Source organism: Girardinichthys multiradiatus, chromosome 18 (assembly GCF_021462225.1).
Source record: "Girardinichthys multiradiatus isolate DD_20200921_A chromosome 18, DD_fGirMul_XY1, whole genome shotgun sequence".
Classification (NCBI taxonomy): Eukaryota; Metazoa; Chordata; class Actinopteri; order Cyprinodontiformes; family Goodeidae; genus Girardinichthys; species Girardinichthys multiradiatus.
Window position 1 is genome coordinate 30,760,003 of NC_061810.1, and position 18,627 is coordinate 30,778,629.

Below are 18,627 nucleotides of genomic sequence, written 5' to 3' on the forward strand. Positions count from 1 at the left end.
TTACAGCATCATTACAAATGAAAACATATACTTTAGCTTGCGACATCACCTTAATTCATCATAGAATAGATTGGGAGTTTAACAGCTAGCATCCAGAGAAAAACAAACTCGGGTTGCATTTCAATTCATTATCACTGTATTTTAATCACAACCAATTCGCAGCCTCATGTCCACCAGGGAAACCAATGATGGGAGCTGCAGTCAGCCTCATAAGGGAGCAATGTCCGAGATGAAAAATACAGATCTGTCAGCTTCCTGTCCCCCTCCGCATTCCTGAACACTAGGCCTGCTGCAATCACAACTGGGGGATTCATTAAATTCCTGACAGCCAATGTTGCTAAACAGAGTCTTTCTGAATCACTGGGCTCTGATATTACAGGTCCTTCTCAAAATATTAGCATATTGTGATAAAGTTCATTATTTTCCATAATGTCATGATGAAAATTTAACATTCATATATTTTAGATTCATTGCACACTAACTGAAATATTTCAGGTCTTTTATTGTCTTAATATGGATGATTTTGGCATACAGCTCATGAAAACCCAAAATTCCTATCTCACAAAATTAGCATATTTCATCCGACCAATAAAAGAAAAGTGTTTTTAATACAAAAAACGTCAACCTTCAAATAATCATGTACAGTAATGCATTCAATACTTGGTCGGGAATCCTTTTGCAGAAATGACTGCTTCAATGCAGCGTGGCATAGAGGCAATCAGCCTGTGGCACTGCTGAGGTCTTATGGAGGCCCAGGATGCTTCGATAGCGGCCTTTAGCTCATCCAGAGTGTTGGGTCTTGAGTCTCTCAACGTTCTCTTCACAATATCCCACAGATTCTCTATGGAGTTCAGGTCAGGAGAGTTGGCAGGCCAATTGAGCACAGTGATACCATGGTCAGTAAACCATTTACCAGTGGTTTTGGCACTGTGAGCAGGTGCCAGGTCGTGCTGAAAAATGAAATCTTCATCTCCATAAAGCTTTTCAGCAGATGGAAGCATGAAGTGCTCCAAAATCTCCTGATAGCTAGCTGCATTGACCCTGCCCTTGATAAAACACAGTGGACCAACACCAGCAGCTGACACGGCACCCCACACCATCACTGACTGTGGGTACTTGACACTGGACTTCTGGCATTTTGGCATTTCCTTCTCCCCAGTCTTCCTCCAGACTCTGGCACCTTGATTTCCAAATGACATGCAGAATTTGCTTTCATCCGAAAAAAGTACTTTGGACCACTGAGCAACAGTCCAGTGCTGCTTCTCTGTAGCCCAGGTCAGGCGCTTCTGCTGCTATTTCTGGTTCAAAAGTGGCTTGACACTTGGCACCTGTAGCCCATTTCCTGCACACGCCTGTACACGGTGGCTCTGGATGTTTCTACTCCAGACTCAGTCCACTGCTTCCGCAGGTCCCCCAAGGTCTGGAATCGGCCCTTCTCCACAATCTTCCTCAGGGTCATGTCACCTCTTCTCGTTGTGCAGCGTTTTCTGCCACACTTTTTCCTTCCCACAGACTTCCCACTGAGGTGCCTTGATACAGCACTCTGGGAACAGCCTATTCATTCAGAAATTTCTTTCTGTGTCTTACCCTCTTGCTTGAGGGTGTCAATAGTGGCCTTCTGGACAGCAGTCAGGTCAGCAGTCTTACCCATGATTGGGGTTTTGAGTGATGAACCAGGCTGGGAGTTTTAAAGGCCCCAGGAATCTTTTGCAGGTGTTTAGAGTTAACTCGTTGATTCAGATGATTAGGTTCATAGCTCGTTTAGAGACCCTTTTAATGATATGCTAATTTTGTGAGATAGGAATTTTGGGTTTTCATGAGCTGTATGCCAAAATCATCCGTATTAAGACAATAAAAGACATGAAATATTTCAGTTAGTGTGCAATGAATCTAAAATATATGAATGTTAAATTTTCATCATGACATTATGGAAAATAATTAACTTTATCACAATATCCTAATATTTTGAGAAGGACCTGTACAGTTATGGGAAAAAAGAATATGTATCCTCTTTAGTTCTTGGGTTTAATCAGGACATGAAAAAACTGATGTAGTTCTAAAATGTTTTCAGTCTAACCTGAAATGTACAAAAAAGAGATTCATAACTGCCATTATTTATTAAATAAGAATCAAGACAAAATGGAAAAATAATTGTGGAAAAACTAATTACACCTTTGCTGCATCCATTAAATCCCATGGATGCTGCAATGGTGCACTTTGTTAGGGAACGTATTGCTGCTAATCATACTTCATTCATTGATTGATCCTCAGCAGGTTTGATATTTTGCTGGTCTGGATTATACAGGTGTGTGTTAGCACAACACCAATGTAGAAAGACATTAGCATTGACATTAGAAAAGTAATTGTTGCTGCCCATAAATCTGGGTGGAGTTATAGGGCCAGTTCAGAACAATGTGAAGCTGTTGCTAGTCATTGCATTGCTTCACCATTTTGTACCTTTGCAGTTTCGGTTGTTTCATATCTGACCTTTTCAGGTATGAAACTGCGCCTTTTTCCACAGGACTTTTAGATCTCTCTACTCTGTGTAAAGAAATGTGGTTATATGAAGCCCATAAATATCCTACAGCAGGAGATTCCTTAAGTGTTATTTTAGTTTGATCAAGGCTCATAATCCCATCATATTTAATAAGGTGTCCTTTCAGAAGTGGACCTCCCTACAATTTCACCTCAAGATCAAATGGTTCAATGCTTAGAGAAATAGCAAAATCACAGTACAATTAGAAAAAGACTGAACTGGTGTGGCTTCTTTGGAATAGGCCTTTTCTTTGCAAACTTGCAAACTTAGAGCTCCAATCATTTCTGTCACCTCACCTACTGCCAGGGTGCTTGGAGAGGGACAACGATCTGGTATGGTGAAGACTCCAGCAACGCCCAAAATACTAGGAAACCGCTTTATTAGCAGACCAGCTTATTTCCCCTGGTGGCCCCCATTGGACCAATGCGTTTCTCATATTTGCACGTTGATCTGTTAATAAAGTTGTTTCCTAGTATTTGAGGTGTTGCTGAAGTCTTCACCTCACCACAATCTGAATAAACTGCAAAATGAGACCAAAGTATACCTGTTAGAGAAAAATAAACACAGCATATAAGCACAGATGCCTAATACTAATTAGTAATCACGTTAGTGGAAGGATGAAAATTTGGATTTGTTTTGTAACCACAACACCTGAGCAGCTTGTAGTCATTGAGTCAGCCTCTTTATACCAAAAACGTTATTGACACAATCTGAGGCTATCAGTTTGATAGCTGAAGGTTGGCCATAGGGGAGTCATACAATACGACAACGATCACAAACAGCAAAAAATCAGTAGCAGAATGTCCAAAATGTAGTGTAGCGTGCTAAAATGTGCCAGTCAAAGTACATACCCCAGCCCAACTGAAATGTTGTCATGGGACTTTAGAAAAGCTGTGCACAATAGAAAGCCTGTAGACTTCAATGAACTTTGGCAAGACTATAAAGAAGAATTGGCAAATTTTCTACACAAGACTGATAAAGCCATGCAGACGACACCCAAGAGTTATTACTACTAAAAGATGTTCTAAAACGTATTGACTAATGGGGTGTTTCACTCACAGCTTTTCAATTTTGACTTCCTCTTTTATTGATAAATAATTATATTGTAGATTTATTTGTGTGTGTGCTTGTGTATACTTAAGGTTGGATCTGGCTAATTTTACAACCTGGTAAAGACCAGAGGATTTTCTATTATGTTTTGAGATGCAAAAGAGTTGAATTGAAATAGGATGTACTTATTCCCATTACTATGAACCCTTGTGATTTAGATATTTATTCTCAGAAGAAAATTCCCAGATTTACTTTGCTCCTTTATCTGATTTGCATCATGCTGTCCTTTTAATCTTTACATTCACTCTTGATGATTTCAGGGGCTTGAATTGTCTCTTAATCAAACTCCTAAACTTTGACTGGGGCACAATATATTTTAGGGTACTAAAAATGTCCCCTGAGTAGACTGTAGATCACAGATTTAAGCACGCTGCGTAAGCACTGTTAAAAATAGAGACTTGTAAAGACCCACAGTTTTTAATTACTTTTTTTTCCTTCTCTGAGGCTGGCACTTTTGTGTCGTAATTGTTGAGGGGGAATGTGAGTTGGTTGTTTATTGTATCGTTGTTATGCTGTCAGTGAGAAATACTGGTCCTTCTCAAAATATTAGCATATTGTGATAAAGTTCATTATTTTCCATAATGTCATGATGAAAATTTAACATTCATATATTTTAGATTCATTGCACACTAACTGAAATATTTCAGGTCTTTTATTGTCTTAATACGGATGATTTTGGCATACAGCTCATAAAAACCCAAAATTCCTATCTCACAAAATTAGCATATCATTAAAAGGGTCTCTAAACGAGCTATGAACCTAATCATCTGAATCAACGAGTTAACTCTAAACACCTGCAAAAGATTCCTGGGGCCTTTAAAACTCCCAGCCTGGTTCATCACTCAAAACCCCAATCATGGGTAAGACTGCCGACCTGACTGCTGTCCAGAAGGCCACTATTGACACCCTCAAGCAAGAGGGTAAGACACAGAAAGAAATTTCTGTACGAATAGGCTGTTCCCAGAGTGCTGTATCAAGGCACCTCAGTGGGAAGTCTGTGGGAAGGAAAAAGTGTGGCAGAAAACGCTGCACAACGAGAAGAGGTGATTGTGGAGAAGGGCCGATTCCAGACCTTGGGGGACCTGCGGAAGCAGTGGACTGAGTCTGGAGTAGAAACATCCAGAGCCACCGTGCACAGGCGTGTGCAGGAAATGGGCTACAGGTGCCGCATTCCCCAGACCTGGGCTACAGAGAAGCAGCACTGGACTGTTGCTCAGTGGTCCAAAGTACTTTTTTCAGATGAAAGCAAATTCGGCATGTCATTCAGAAATCAAGGTGCCAGAGTCTGGAGTAAGACTGGGGAGAAGGAAATGCCAAAATGCCAGAAGTCCAGTGTCAAGTACCCACAGTCAGTGATGGTCTGGGGTGCCGTGTCAGCTGCTGGTGTTGGTCCACTGTGTTTTATCAAGGGCAGGGTCAATGCAGCTAGCTATCAGGAGATTTTGGAACACTTCATGCTTCCATCTGCTGAAAAGCTTTATGGAGATGAAGATTTCATTTTTCAGCACGACCTGACACCTGCTCACAGTGCCAAAACCACTGGTAAATGGTTTACTGACCATGGTATCACTGTGCTCAATTGGCCTGCCAACTCTCCTGACCTGAACCCCATAGAGAATCTGTGGGATATTGTGAAGAGAACGTTGAGAGACTCAAGACCCAACACTCTGGATGAGCTAAAGGCCGCTATCGAAGCATCCTGGGCCTCCATAAGACCATGAGGGTGTCAATAGTGGCCTTCTGGACAGCAGTCAGGTCGGCAGTCTTACCCATGATTGGGGTTTTGAGTGATGAACCAGGCTGGGAGTTTTAAAGACCTCAGGAATCTTTTGCAGGTGTTTAGAGTTAACTCGTTGATTCAGATGATTAGGTTCATAGCTCGTTTAGAGACCCTTTTAATGATATGCTAATTTTGTGAGATAGGAATTTTGGGTTTTCATGAGCTGTATGCCAAAATCATCCGTATTAAGACAATAAAAGACCTGAAATATTTCAGTTAGTGTGCATTGAATCTAAAATATATGAATGTTAAATTTTCATTACAATATGGAAAATAATGAACTTTATCACAATATACTAATATTTTGAGAAGGACCTGTATATTTGTAACCAGTATTAGTATCCAGCAAGCAACTAAATTATAATGATTGACACATTGTCGGTGTGAGCATTTCTCAGAGAGTGCTGACAACAAGAAAAGTAAAGACTACATCAGCTGCTACATTAGCAGCTCTGAAGCATTTCCCACTGCAGCTGATTTAAGTGGAATGTAGTTATTACTTTAAATGTATATGTATAATGAGGCATCATTATCTAGGGACTTGAATAAAGTTCTCACTTGCCCATAGAGTTCCTTACGTGTACAAAAATATTTTCTGGGTGGTTAAAAAGTCAATTTCTTTATGTAGATGTGGATTTGTTGATTTTCAACTTTCAGTTCCGTTCTTTTATATTCTGAAAAAAATCCTGTTAGCAATTTTAAAACAAAACTAAAACTAAAAACAAAGTTTCTGTAAAACGTCAGAAAAAGGAGAACGCTGTTTTTGTTGGACTTCGGGAAGAATTAAACAGCAAGGGCTTAACGTTTTTGCAATACCTTAGTGGTCCTTAACTACATAGTGCATTATATAGAGTTTAGGGGCTTTTTTCTACTTGTTTTGAGCACAAAGATTTACTAAGTGTGTGTTTAAAACCTTTGCTTTGAAATCTTAACAGTAAACCTGTCTATAGGTGCACTGATAAGATTAGAAAATTAAGAGTGAGGTGCTATGAAATGAGAGAATCAGGAAATACTACATTTCTAAAAGTAAACATAAAAGAACTGGCATCTACTTTGAAAAACCCAAAGTATTATTGTTATGGCACTAGCTTAACAGATTAAAAATATGATATCAAAGGAAAGTTTATTTTGCTTTGAAATTGCCCAAACTCATTGAATACAGTGTTTAATCTGAGAGATATCCATGTGGTTCTTATATATATGAAGCTACTGGCACATTACTATTTGGAACATTATGGAGAACCCATAAACTGACAACTGGTCATATGTTTACACCACAGTAACTCAAAGGGGATACATTAATTATTTACTCAAATAATTTACCCTTTTTGGCTCACTTTCACCCTGATTACATGAGACTTAAGTCTCAGAAATCAAGTCTAAGTCAAGTCCCAAGCATTTAAATGGCAAATCTAAGTCAAGTCTCAAATCTTTAGCTCATCAGTCTGAGTTATGTCTCAAGTCTTTAGAGTGCAAGTATAATTTAATCTCGAGTCTTTAGAGGACAAATCTTTAGAGGATGAGTCCAAGTCAAATCTAGAATATTAAGAGCGCAAATCTAAGTCAAATCTGAAGTCTTTACAGCACAAGTCTAAGTTAAGTTTCAACTCTTTAAAGCACAAGTCTCAGAAAAGTCAGATTTTTTTTTTATGGTAAAGTGCAACTCGACTAAGTCGCAGACTTGAGTCACCATCTCTGGTAAGAAGCTATTATTACTTTGAGCAGCATCACATTGTGTAAGACGAATGTCAGTGTCTGAACAATAAAAAAACTATTCTGACATTCCATATCAGAATAAAAAAGGATACTTTCCTGGTGCTTCTACACCCACTCTGTAGTCCTGGAAGCTCTTGCTGGGGTGGAAGTTGAAGATAAAGAGCACATTTGCCCTATCAAACACAATGACCTTGTCCCCTTCATGCTTGGCACTGATGTAGGCCTGGAGGAGGAAAAGCAAGGGGAGAATCAAATTTAAGTATTTTTTCATGAATAGTCATTACCTCTCTCATACTGGATTTAAACAGTTATAATGGGTAACATTATATCAGGGGACCACAGATATGCAAAAAGAATGAGACGCATCCAAACATCAAAATTTCAGGTGACACTCATCAACAGAAAGCAGCGGGCCTGATGGTGTGAGGCAGACGCTGTCAGCTTTAGACAGCTGCATGTGATAAAGCCACCTCTCTCTCCTCTGGAGCAAGCCACGGCTAACGTGTCATTAGCAGAGATTATCAATGTCACCCAACCCCCTATTTTTGGTGCCTTGTTCCCCAAGCCAATTTCAGGGCAGCATATTCACGGCTGAACGAGATGATAAGCACCCCTGCCACTGGACCGGCAGAGAGGATGGAGGTTAAAGAAATGAGCTGACAGTCTGGAGTCGGTCCATTTCTCCAAGAGCTCTGAAGTAATGCCAACTTCGTCTGGCTGACAGCGACTGCTTTGGAATTGCAAAACAAAATTTAACCAGCACCTAGCAAGTAGTTGTCAAATAAACCCATGTGGTCCAGTTTTACATACATGTTAAAAACACATAAATAATCTAAACTGTTACTCAGATCATGTGCGATTATATTTAGAATCTCTTAGTGTTTGTTAGGAAAATCCAAATTATGTATTGGATTTCTACTGCACCAACAGGAATGTACCCATGAGATATACAAGCATATGGTGTCCTGAAATCAAAGTAAGAAATTCTAGTCTGAAGTAAGGTCTCAGAGACAGTCAAGTTTCTGTTTTTGTCACCGCCTGCAGCGCCACACTGACCTGGAACAGTTTTGAGTCAAACTTAGCCATGGAAAGAGAGCAAAATAAATCCCCATTTGTGAAGTCAGCACTCTCAGTGAGAGTATTTTGAGAAATGGCTCAAAAAATGTCCACAACCTTTCTGTCCTTTTCCCTCGCTGTAACAAAAAATTAGTCAGTCGCAGATGCTCTTAGTTTACCAAGAAAGAAAATCACATGAAACTTAATTTCATTCAGGTTTACAAGTCAAAGTTCCAGGTCGGTTACTTTACAAGCACAAATCTTTGATGTGACTTGTTGCACTTCTTATGCATTTTTTATTTTTATTTTTTACAGTGTTTGGAGTAAAGCACTAAAACTCCCCCAAATTTGCCCATTTTATCACCCAAGCCATAGTCACACATAAGAGACACTTTCCATGAGTTGGAGGATTTTCATTCCGAAAACTACCTAAATTATCTAGAAAGGAACTGATTATCCAACTTTAATGAGGTAAAGAGATCTCACGATGAAATGTCAGGGTAATGTAGTCATGGTGATGAATTTATTATTTGATTATCTTGAAATATTATGATTTTTAGCTCCTTGTTTTGAGTACAGTTACGTTGTCTCTTGTTGAAATAATGCAATTTTAATCCTGTTTTTGTGACTATAGCTTTAATTACCTTATATTAAATAATATCTCAAGCCTATTTTGTGGTGATGGCTGTTTAATTTTGAAATTTTCTTAAGATATTCTAGCTCAGTTACAGGCAAATATAGTGATCTCAACCCAGATGTCGTTACAGTCTAGCTGGCAGGTAGTTCAAGCTAAAAACATCATAAATGTTTCGCTCAATAGCTTGGAATATCAATCAAGGTTTATTTGTTTCAGTAATTCCCTTCAATTTGAAGTAAAACTAATGTTATGTTGATTCATTACATGCAGTATGATTTATTTCAAGCATTTCATTTTGTAGATTTAATGATTATGGTTCAGAGCTACTGAAAACCCAATTACAAATTCTCTGAAAATCAAAGCATTGGATTACAGAATGATAAAAAAACTATTTTAATACTGAAATGTTATGCTGTGGTCATGTTAAGGCTGACAAAATCTTGGGGAACAATCCTGACTTGGCGGTTGCTGAACACTATTATTGATACCGTCCATATAGGGGGTAAGTCACAAAAGGCAAGGCAAGGCAAGTTTATTTATATAGCACATGTCGGTAGCAAGTAAATTCAAAGTGCTGTCCATGAAAAAAAAAAAAAGAGACATAATGGGAAAAGTACATTGCAGTGGTATAAAGATAATTACATAATTAAAGAGAATTAAAAAAATGAATTATTAAAAAGATGATAGTAAAAAATTTATTAAATAAAAAATTAACAATAAAATGATTGATGAAAATGAAAGGAATGTTGGACTGAAAACTTTAATAATGTTTAGATAGCAGAGTCAAAGGCCACTCTAAACAAATAAGTTTTTAAAAAGATGATAGTAAAAAATAAATTAAATAAAAAATTAACAATAAAATGATTGATGAAAATGAAAGGAATGTTGGACTGAAAACTTTAATAATGTTTAGATAGCAGAGTCAAAGCCACTCTAAACAAATAAGTTTTTAATCTTGACTTAAAGCAACTTAGGGTTTCAGTGATTTTACAGTTTTCTGGGAGTTTATTCCAGATTAGTGGAGTGTAAGAACTAAAAGCTGCTTCTCCGTGTTTGGTTCTGGGTATGCAGAGTAGATTTGAGTCAGAAGACCTGAGAGGTCTGGGTGGTTGATACACTGACAACAAGTCTGTAATGTATTTTGGTGCTAAGTCATCCAGTGATTTATAGACTTACAGAAGTATTTTAAAGTCTGTTCTTTGAGATACAGGGAGCCATTGTAAGGACTTTAGAACCGGGGTGATGTGCTCCACTTTCTTAGTTCTAGTGAGGACGCAGGCAGCAGCGTTCTGGATCAACTGCAGCTGTCTGATCCACTTTTTAGGCAGACCTGTGAAGACACCGTTGCAGTAATCAATTCTAGTAAAGATGAATGCATGAATGAGTTTTTCAAGGTCCTGCTGAGACATTAATCCTTGAATCCTGGAGAGTTCTTCAGGTAATAGAAGGCTGACCTTGTTACTGTCTTTATGCGCCTCTGAAGGTTCAGGTCCGAGTCCATCACTACACCCAGGTTTTGAGCTTGATTGGTGGTTTCTAGCTGTATTAACTGAAGCTGTGTGCTAACTTGTAAACACTCTTCCTTTGGTCCAAAAATTATAACCTCAGTTTTGTTTTGATTTAGTGAAAGAAAATTTTGGCACATCCATCTATTTATTTCGTCTAAGCATTTATCAAGCGCTTGAATGGGTTCATAGTCACCTGGTGACATCGTAACGTATAGCTGTGTGTCGTCTGCATAGTTATGATAACTTATGTGTTGTTTATTATAATCTGGGTTAGGGGGAGCATGTAGATATTGAAGAGGAGGGGCCCTAAGATGGACCCTAGGGGAATGCCACATGTGATTTTTGTGGTCTCTGACATAAAGTTACCTACTATCACAAAAAAAGTACCTGTCCTCAAGTAGGATTTAAATCAATCGAGTGCTGTTCCAGAAAGCCCGACCCAGTTTTCCAGGCTCTCTAATAAAATGGAGTGATCAACAGTGTCGAATGCTGCACTAAGGTCCAATAATATCAGCACTGTGGTTCTTCCACAGTCTGCATTTATATGGTTGTCATTGAAACCTTGACAAGGGCAGTGTCTGTACTGTGGTGAGCACGGAAACCTGCTGGAAGAATTCGAAGCGGTTGGTCAGGAAGTTGTTTAACTGCTGAAACACAGCTTTTTCAATAATCTTACTGATGAAGGGTTGACAAAAGACAACTGCTAAATGGATTGGCTGTTTTTTTTGTGGAAACATCAGAGATGTAGAGCTTCAATGCATCAAACTGTGAATGTGAACTGAAGCATCTGTCAATGCCGCAATATAATTGCCGGATGTGTAATAAAAGAAAAAACTGTCAACAAAATTCATTGCACCATGAGTAAAGCAAGTAAAAACAGGATCAGAAGCAACAGGGTAACTGAATTGTGAAGCATAGGCCATTCAAGAGTGTTTCACCAAATTATTACAAGTAATGGACTTATTGTTTGACAATTGAATGTTTGGTTTTATTAGCTGCAAGAAATCACTGAAATGAACACAAAAAATCTTGAAATACACAAATCTAATGACTCTATATACTGTCACTTTTTCAATTAACTAATAAAAGCAACAAATTAACTATTTGGTGATATTCCCCTCTCTTCACCCGAGTGTCCAAAACATGCGGCCGAAGGTCTGATGATACGACAACAAAGTCGATCATTGACCTCCTGCCTAGGGTATCCTGGTGCCAAGTGCACTGATGGACATCCTTATGTTTGAACATGGTGTTCATTATGGACAATCCGTGACTAGCACAGAAGTCCAATACCAAAACACCGCTCGGATTCAGATCGGGAAGGCCTGGTGGTGAGTTGGATCCGTTGGGGGAGGAGAAAGCCAGACAGACTGGGCAGGCCCAAGCGCATAGTGAGGGTCTGCTGGGAACGTCTGGCGGACCCCTTGGCCAGGGATGTATTCAACTCTCACCTCCAGGAGAGCTTTGACCAGATTCCGTGGGATGTTGGAGACATAGAGTCCGAGTGGACCATGTTCTCCGCATCTATTGTCGATTCTGCCTCCCGTAGCTGCGGCCGTAAGGTCTGTGGTGCCTGTCGCGGCGGCAATCCCCGAACCTGGTGGTGGACACCGGCAGTAAGGGACGCTGTAAAGCTGAAGAAGGAGTCGGTGGCAGAGGCAGAGGCAAAAACTCGGACCTGGGAGGAGTTCGGTGAGGCCATGGAGAAGGACTACCGGTTGGCCCTGAAGCAATTCTGGCAGACCATCCGGCGCCTCAGGAGGGGGAAGGAGTGCTTCGCCAACACTGTTTACAGTGGGGGTGGGGAGCTGCTGACCTCGACTGGGGACATTATTGGGCGGTGGAAGGTGTACTTCGAGGATCTCCTCAATCCTGCCATCACGCATTCCCTGGTGGAAACAGAGGCTGGGGACTCAGGGTTGGACTCTTTCATCACCCAGGCTGAAGTCACCGAGGTGGTTAAAAAGCTCCGCGGTGGCAGGGCTTCGGGGTTGGATGAGATCCGCCCTGAGTACCTCAAGTCTTTGGATGTTGTGGGACTGTCATGGTTGACACGCCTCTTCAACATTGCGTGGCGGACGGGGACAGTGCCTCTGGATTGGCAGACTGGGGTGGTGGTCCCCCTACATAAGAAGGGTGACCGGAGGGTGTGTTCCACCTACAGGGGATCACGCTCCTCAGCCTCCCTGGTAAGGCCTACGCCAGGGTATTGGAGAGGAGAGTCTGGCCGATAGTCGAACCCTGGCTTCAGGAGGAGCAGTGTGGATTTCGTCCCGGCCGTGGAACACTGGACCAGCTCTATACCCTCTACAGGGTACTCGAGGGTTCATGGGAGTTTGCCCAACCGGTCCACATGTGTTTTGTGGACCTGGAGAAAGCATTCGACTGTGAAACCATTCCCTCGTGATGCCCTGTGGTCCGCATTGCCGGCACTAAGTCGGACCTGTTCCCGGTGCATGTTGGAGTCCGGCAGGGCTGCTCTTTGTCACCGGTCCTGTTCATAACTTTTATGGACAGGATTTCTAGGCGCAGCCAAGGGCCGGAGGGGGTCTAGTTTGGGGACCAGAGGATTTCGTCTCTTCTTTTTGCAGATGATGTGGTCCTGCTGGCCCCCTCTAGCCAAGACCTACAGCATGCGCTAGGGCAGTTTGCAGCCGAGTGTGAAGCGGCAGGGATGAGGATCAGCTCCTCCAAGTCCGAGGCCATGGTTCTCGACCGGAAAAGGGTGGCGTGTCCTCTTCAAGTTGGAGGGGAGTTCCTGCCTCAAGTGGAGGAGTTTATGTATCTCGGGGTCTTGTTCACGAGTGAGGGAAGAATTGAGCGGGAGATCGACAGACGGATCGGTGAGGCTGCCACAGTAATGGGGGCGCTGTGCAGGCCCGTTGTGGTGAAGAGAGAGCTGAGCCGAAAAGCGAAGCTCTCGATTTACTGGTCAGTCTACGTTCCTACCCTCACCTATGGCCATGAACTTTGGGTCATGACCGAAAGAACAAGATCCCGGATACAAACGGCTGAAATGAGCTTCCTCTGTAGGGTGGCCGGGCACTCCCTTAGAGATAGGGTGAGGAGCTCGGCCATCCGGGAGGGGCTCGGAGTAGAGCCGCTGCTCCTCTACATCGAGAGGAGCCAGTTGAGGTTGCTCGGGCATCTATACCGGATACCTCCTGGACGCCTTCCTCGGGAGGTGTTAGAGGCACGTCCGACCGGGACGAGGCCCAGGGGACGATCCAGGACACGCTGGAGGGACTATGTCTTTCGGCTGGCCTGGGAACGCCTTGGGCTCCCCCCGGAGGAGCTGGAGGAGGTGTCTGGGGAGAGGGACGCCTGCTGCCCCTGCGACCCGGTCCCGGATAAAGCAGAAGACGACGAGTACGACGAGTACGAGTACGAGAAATAAAATAGTAAACTGATGATCTCAAAGAAAAATCACATCAAAATCTTCATTACAGCAGAAAAAAACGGCCGTCATAAAATATATTATATATATATGTTAAAGAATTTATAAGACAGTCAACTCTGTAAATTGTGAAATGTGGAATACGGATAAGAGTCTGGAAACAAATGATCTTCTAGATTCATTTGTGTTTTTTTCTGTACTGCAGACCTTGAAAATGCTAAAAAGAAATTCCATACCTTCCTACACTTTTTAAGCCTCTATTGGAACTAGGGATGGGCATTTCTCTTATCGTTATTGATTTCCACAATGACTTTAAAGAAATCCAATTAAAGATGTTTCAAACCAACAAAAACTGTCTGTATTGTCAGAATTGTTTTTTTTTTACTATCCCATCTGTTGGTTCTCTGAGAACATCAATAAATATTAAGAAATTCAAAAATAAGATTAAATGCAGTGTATATGTGCAATTTATTGATAAGAATCACTTCTTCATGCCGTTGGTGTCCTGAAGAAACCTATTTCACAACAGGTATGTTTCTTAAAGAGCGGTTTTTGTGTTTGTGGTTCTTTGACAGCAGTAACATGTAGTCACAGCCATACAGTTGCCTAAAAAGTCTTTTTATTGTCATTTTAATCATTATCACATTAAATATCACAAAACACTGTAACAAAATTATACGTTCATATGACCCACCCCTAATAGGAACCCTCTCTATTATTTATTGACCGGTTCTATAACTGTTCTCTTTGAATTTTGACTGAATCATTACCTGACAGGCTAAATAATAAAAAAAGACTAGATGATCTCTTTTTTTCACATATTCCTTTAAAAGATTTTTAAATCATTGTTACAGGTACTACTTAATACATATGTATCGCTGTTAAGGTTTGTTGTCAGAATAGTGAAGGTATTCCAGTCTCAACCCAGTCCACTGTGGTTCACAGTCCATTTCTCATAGTGCACTGGATTTTATTGACATTTCTTTCTTTTATTACACATCCGGCAATGATATTGCTGCATTGACAGATGCTTCAGTTCACATTCACAGTTTACTGCTTTGAAGCTCTACATCTCTGATGTTTCCACAAATCACAAATTCTCCCTGCGTGTTTCCATTTCCCACTCAATTCATTTGCACCTGAGACAACAAGAAAAAAAAAAAACTGCTGACAAATCATCCCATGCTCCTCAACTTCAAAATGTCCTAGGATCAGGCCGGTGCTGAAATATTAAACCAGCTGAGCTATAGAATGTATCTAATAAATGCAATTACCTTGGCAATGTCATTGACAAGCCCTACAGAGGATTCAGACTTATCTGATTATTTCAGCTGAATCTCTGAACATTATTGGCATTATCTGTGAATGATGTTTGACAAAGTCTTTTTCTGATATCATATTAGCCCCTGAATAAATGAATGAGACTTTTCCCAGCTGCTGCTGTGTGGAGTCTGGCACAGAGGGTCAGTTCCAAGAGCTTTAGCAATAGAAATATTATCTCCACTGTAGTTTAGTCTTTAGATTGTTGTTTGTATCTGCTAATAATATTTCCCAGGAATCTACTTTAATGCCCCAATCCTAAAGTTGTAAAGCTAGAATCTTCTGAATGATTCATTTTTATACGTTAGTTTATAAACACTGGATTTAATTTTTCTTTACTTTTCAAAACAAGTCATCTAATTCTTTTGATGAATTATAATATGATTTTTTAATATATATAGAGGGCATATAATACTGAATGAACTATAGCTCAGCACTTCCACATTTGAACAACAGTACTGTAATTACGGTCTACATCACAGGGTAAAACTATACATCCTTTAGAATTATTCGCATCCTTGTTGAAGATGTATAAAATCCTTACAGAGACAATTTCTGAAAAAAAGAAAAACGAATGAAAGGTTCTTTTCAATTTATACGTTTCTAGTTTAAACTGATTAAAGTGTTTTAGTGACCTTTTAATCAGTCATTTATTATTTTCTGTTTTCTCGAGGTATAACTATAATGTTACACAGAGGCCAATTTCTCTTCAAAATAAAAAAATAAAAAATAAATAAGAAAACATGTCAGCAGAGGAAGGAAGGTGTGTTGATCTTCACCAGTCAGGGAATGACTGCAATGAAATGGCTCCTCTCTCAACATACACAGAGGTAGCACAGAGCCCAATGTCTGTTGCCAATTTTACTGTCTGCATTTCTTTACATTTATGTCTCTTTAGGACAGTGGGATTTATTTATTTGCCTGGAAAATGTTCATAAAATCACACAAAAATATTAAACAAATGTGTGTGACATGATCAATCATTATAGATACAATAATGTACTTTATTACTTCTATGAATTTGGATTTTAATGTTGATATATAGACTTCGAGCAGAAACACATGCAAAATGTAGTATTAGTTTTAACTTGCTTTTTGCTGTTCTGCTCGCTGGGACTACAACAAGCAGATGTTAACTGGTTAATTCTGTTTCTACTCAAGTAGCAACTCTGCTTTCTGGTTTTTGCAACTGAAACTACATCCAAAAAGCCAAATTTTCACTGTTGCCATATGTTTGATTGACAGCTGCAAATTCAATGACTCAGTACAATTCTTCGTCCATTGTCACATGTAGCTTGCTAAGGAGAAGGGGTAGTTGCAAAGTAAATGCAATGAGGTAACTGGGTGGGCTGCCTACTATGAATAATGTGCATTCTAATTTGCATTCTAAGATAAATTAGACTGTTCTATATTACATGTTGTATATTTGTTGTAAACTGTTATATAATCAAACTGAACTGAAAGGAATTGGGGGAAATTGTAGTGCCAGTGTGGGCGACTGCATTAAGCAAAGTTCCAAAAAAGCAGCTGAAAAATTCTCATTAAAGAAATCAGATTAATTATATAATGGAAACTTTTTAAAGTAATGGGAGTGTAACTTTTAAAACCTTGGTACACATGGACGGGTAACAGAACGATGTCTACTACAGAGTGAGGTTAAATTAACAGTGAAAATAATCAAACAAATGTATCTATGCTCAGGTTTTAACAAGAAATTATTACCTATGTATTGTCTCTGAAATGCTTGGTTCCAACTACCACCTCGTTTCTGAAGAACCCTGTGGTTCTGCTCTTTGTTCTCCTACAATGTATGTTTAGCACCAGCTGTGTCCCCTCTTTTTCCCTCTGTTTAGTAACAACAGAAAATATCGCATATGCAGTCAAGTTTCACACAGCCCAGTAACCCTGCTGGGCATTAAAAACAGCTTGAGGGTCTACATCAAATTGAACTAAATTTACTTTGATTTGCAGTTTGACTTTGAAAACTGTCCCACTGTTTGAAGAATCAACATGAATTTCTTTCTGACTGCCTTTATTTGGTTGAGGTATCAATAAAATGACTAAGAGACATTTTGCTTGAGATGTACGATCCCGCTCTCCCTCAGACCCCAGAGCTTTACACACAAAAGCATCTAAAGGTAATTACAGTCACAATACTGTTGCTACATAATTTCACCTAATTATTTTACACGTGATTTATTTTACAGATGATGACGTCTTGAAAGTGTATTGTGAGGCTATCAATTACTGTATGATTTCACGCTAAAAGCACAGAGACAGCCAAGAAAAATAGCCTCTAGTGTGTAGCAGGTCAGCACTCGTGCCAAAGATATTTGTCTTCCTTGCCAGGAGTGTCCTCTGGGAACAGCATTTCGTATCATTTCCCCAAAAGGCTCTCCATTTCCTCTGCCTCACATCCAGAGCTTCTTCTCATTTACTTCTATGGCATGTGGTAAGAAGCACTTTTTAATGTTGGAGCCGAATTCAGAAATTATTCCTCTGATCCAAGCATATAATTATGCTGTGGGATATTTTCCTGCTGCTTTTAATCCATCTGCAGGTCACCATGGAACATTGGAACCTGGAGTTCTATTTGACGACTGTTTCAAAGGGATATCAGGGCTGTTTTGTTCTTTAGTCTTATCTAGCCTGTTGGCTAAGCCATAATTTTCATCTGTTTTATTCCTTTAATTTTGTACATAGTACCTCAAGAAGGAAACCTTTTTTACCCCTCAATTACAGGTAAAGATAGAAGCTCAAGAATGTGAATAAAATCTGTTACTGCTCAGGAAGAGAACAGCAAGAAAAACAAGTCATTTTACAAAATAAGCTCTATTTCTGATGTTTTTCTTTCTGCATGGCATCTAAGGAATCTACATTTGTTCTTGAACAAATATCTTTTTATGGGCTTAATCTCAAAATAAACATTTTAGGGAAACTAATCATTTATTGTTTGTAATTAAAGGGGACATTTCATTATACATCAGTACCAGAAAACCTAAAAATATATAAAAGTAAATCACAATACATTTTTTGAAATGTTTTTTAAAGCAGATAAGTTATAGGTGGGAGACACAAAAAGAGTCACAGGAGCCACAAACCTCTGAAATAAAAGGCACATGGCCCATTGTGTAAACAAAATAAAAAAAAAAAATATTCTAAGGGTAATATTTCAGAAGGACGCTTTGGCTTCCTAGTAGCAAAACAGAAAAGACTGGAAAGAGCACTTCTACTTTCCCCAAAGATTTTCCAAGTAGGAAAAATCAAATAGCCACATAGCTGTGCTCTCTTGCCACAAACGTCTCTGTCTGAAGGATCTTTTGCGGCAGGATTAGAAACAACTGGTGTCTTGGTTTCAAGAGAAGGAACGATTAAAAGCTACCAAAGATACCACAAACTGTAGGTCCCAGCAATGACGAATAGTTGTGAGCCAGACCATCAATCAAACTGAGGTGCTGTCGTGTAGGATGAATTTTATCATGAAAAAAAATGTGTTGTTTAACAATGGTTACACTTTTAATGACTCCCAGAAAAAAACACTTGAGTGGAATGACAGACACTATTCTC

The 18,627-nt window shown here is 39.8% G+C and overlaps 1 protein-coding gene across 1 annotated transcript in view; it reads right to left on the bottom strand.

Annotated features, from left to right (window-relative positions):
* gbe1b (glucan (1,4-alpha-), branching enzyme 1b) overlaps positions 1 to 18,627 on the bottom strand; it is a 157,254-nt gene that overhangs the window by 30,363 nt on the left and 108,264 nt on the right. The window contains exon 14 of the mRNA XM_047391742.1: positions 7,235 to 7,365. Coding sequence (XP_047247698.1) covers positions 7,235 to 7,365 — 131 coding nt within the window. The remainder of the gene's footprint in view (positions 1 to 7,234; positions 7,366 to 18,627) is intronic.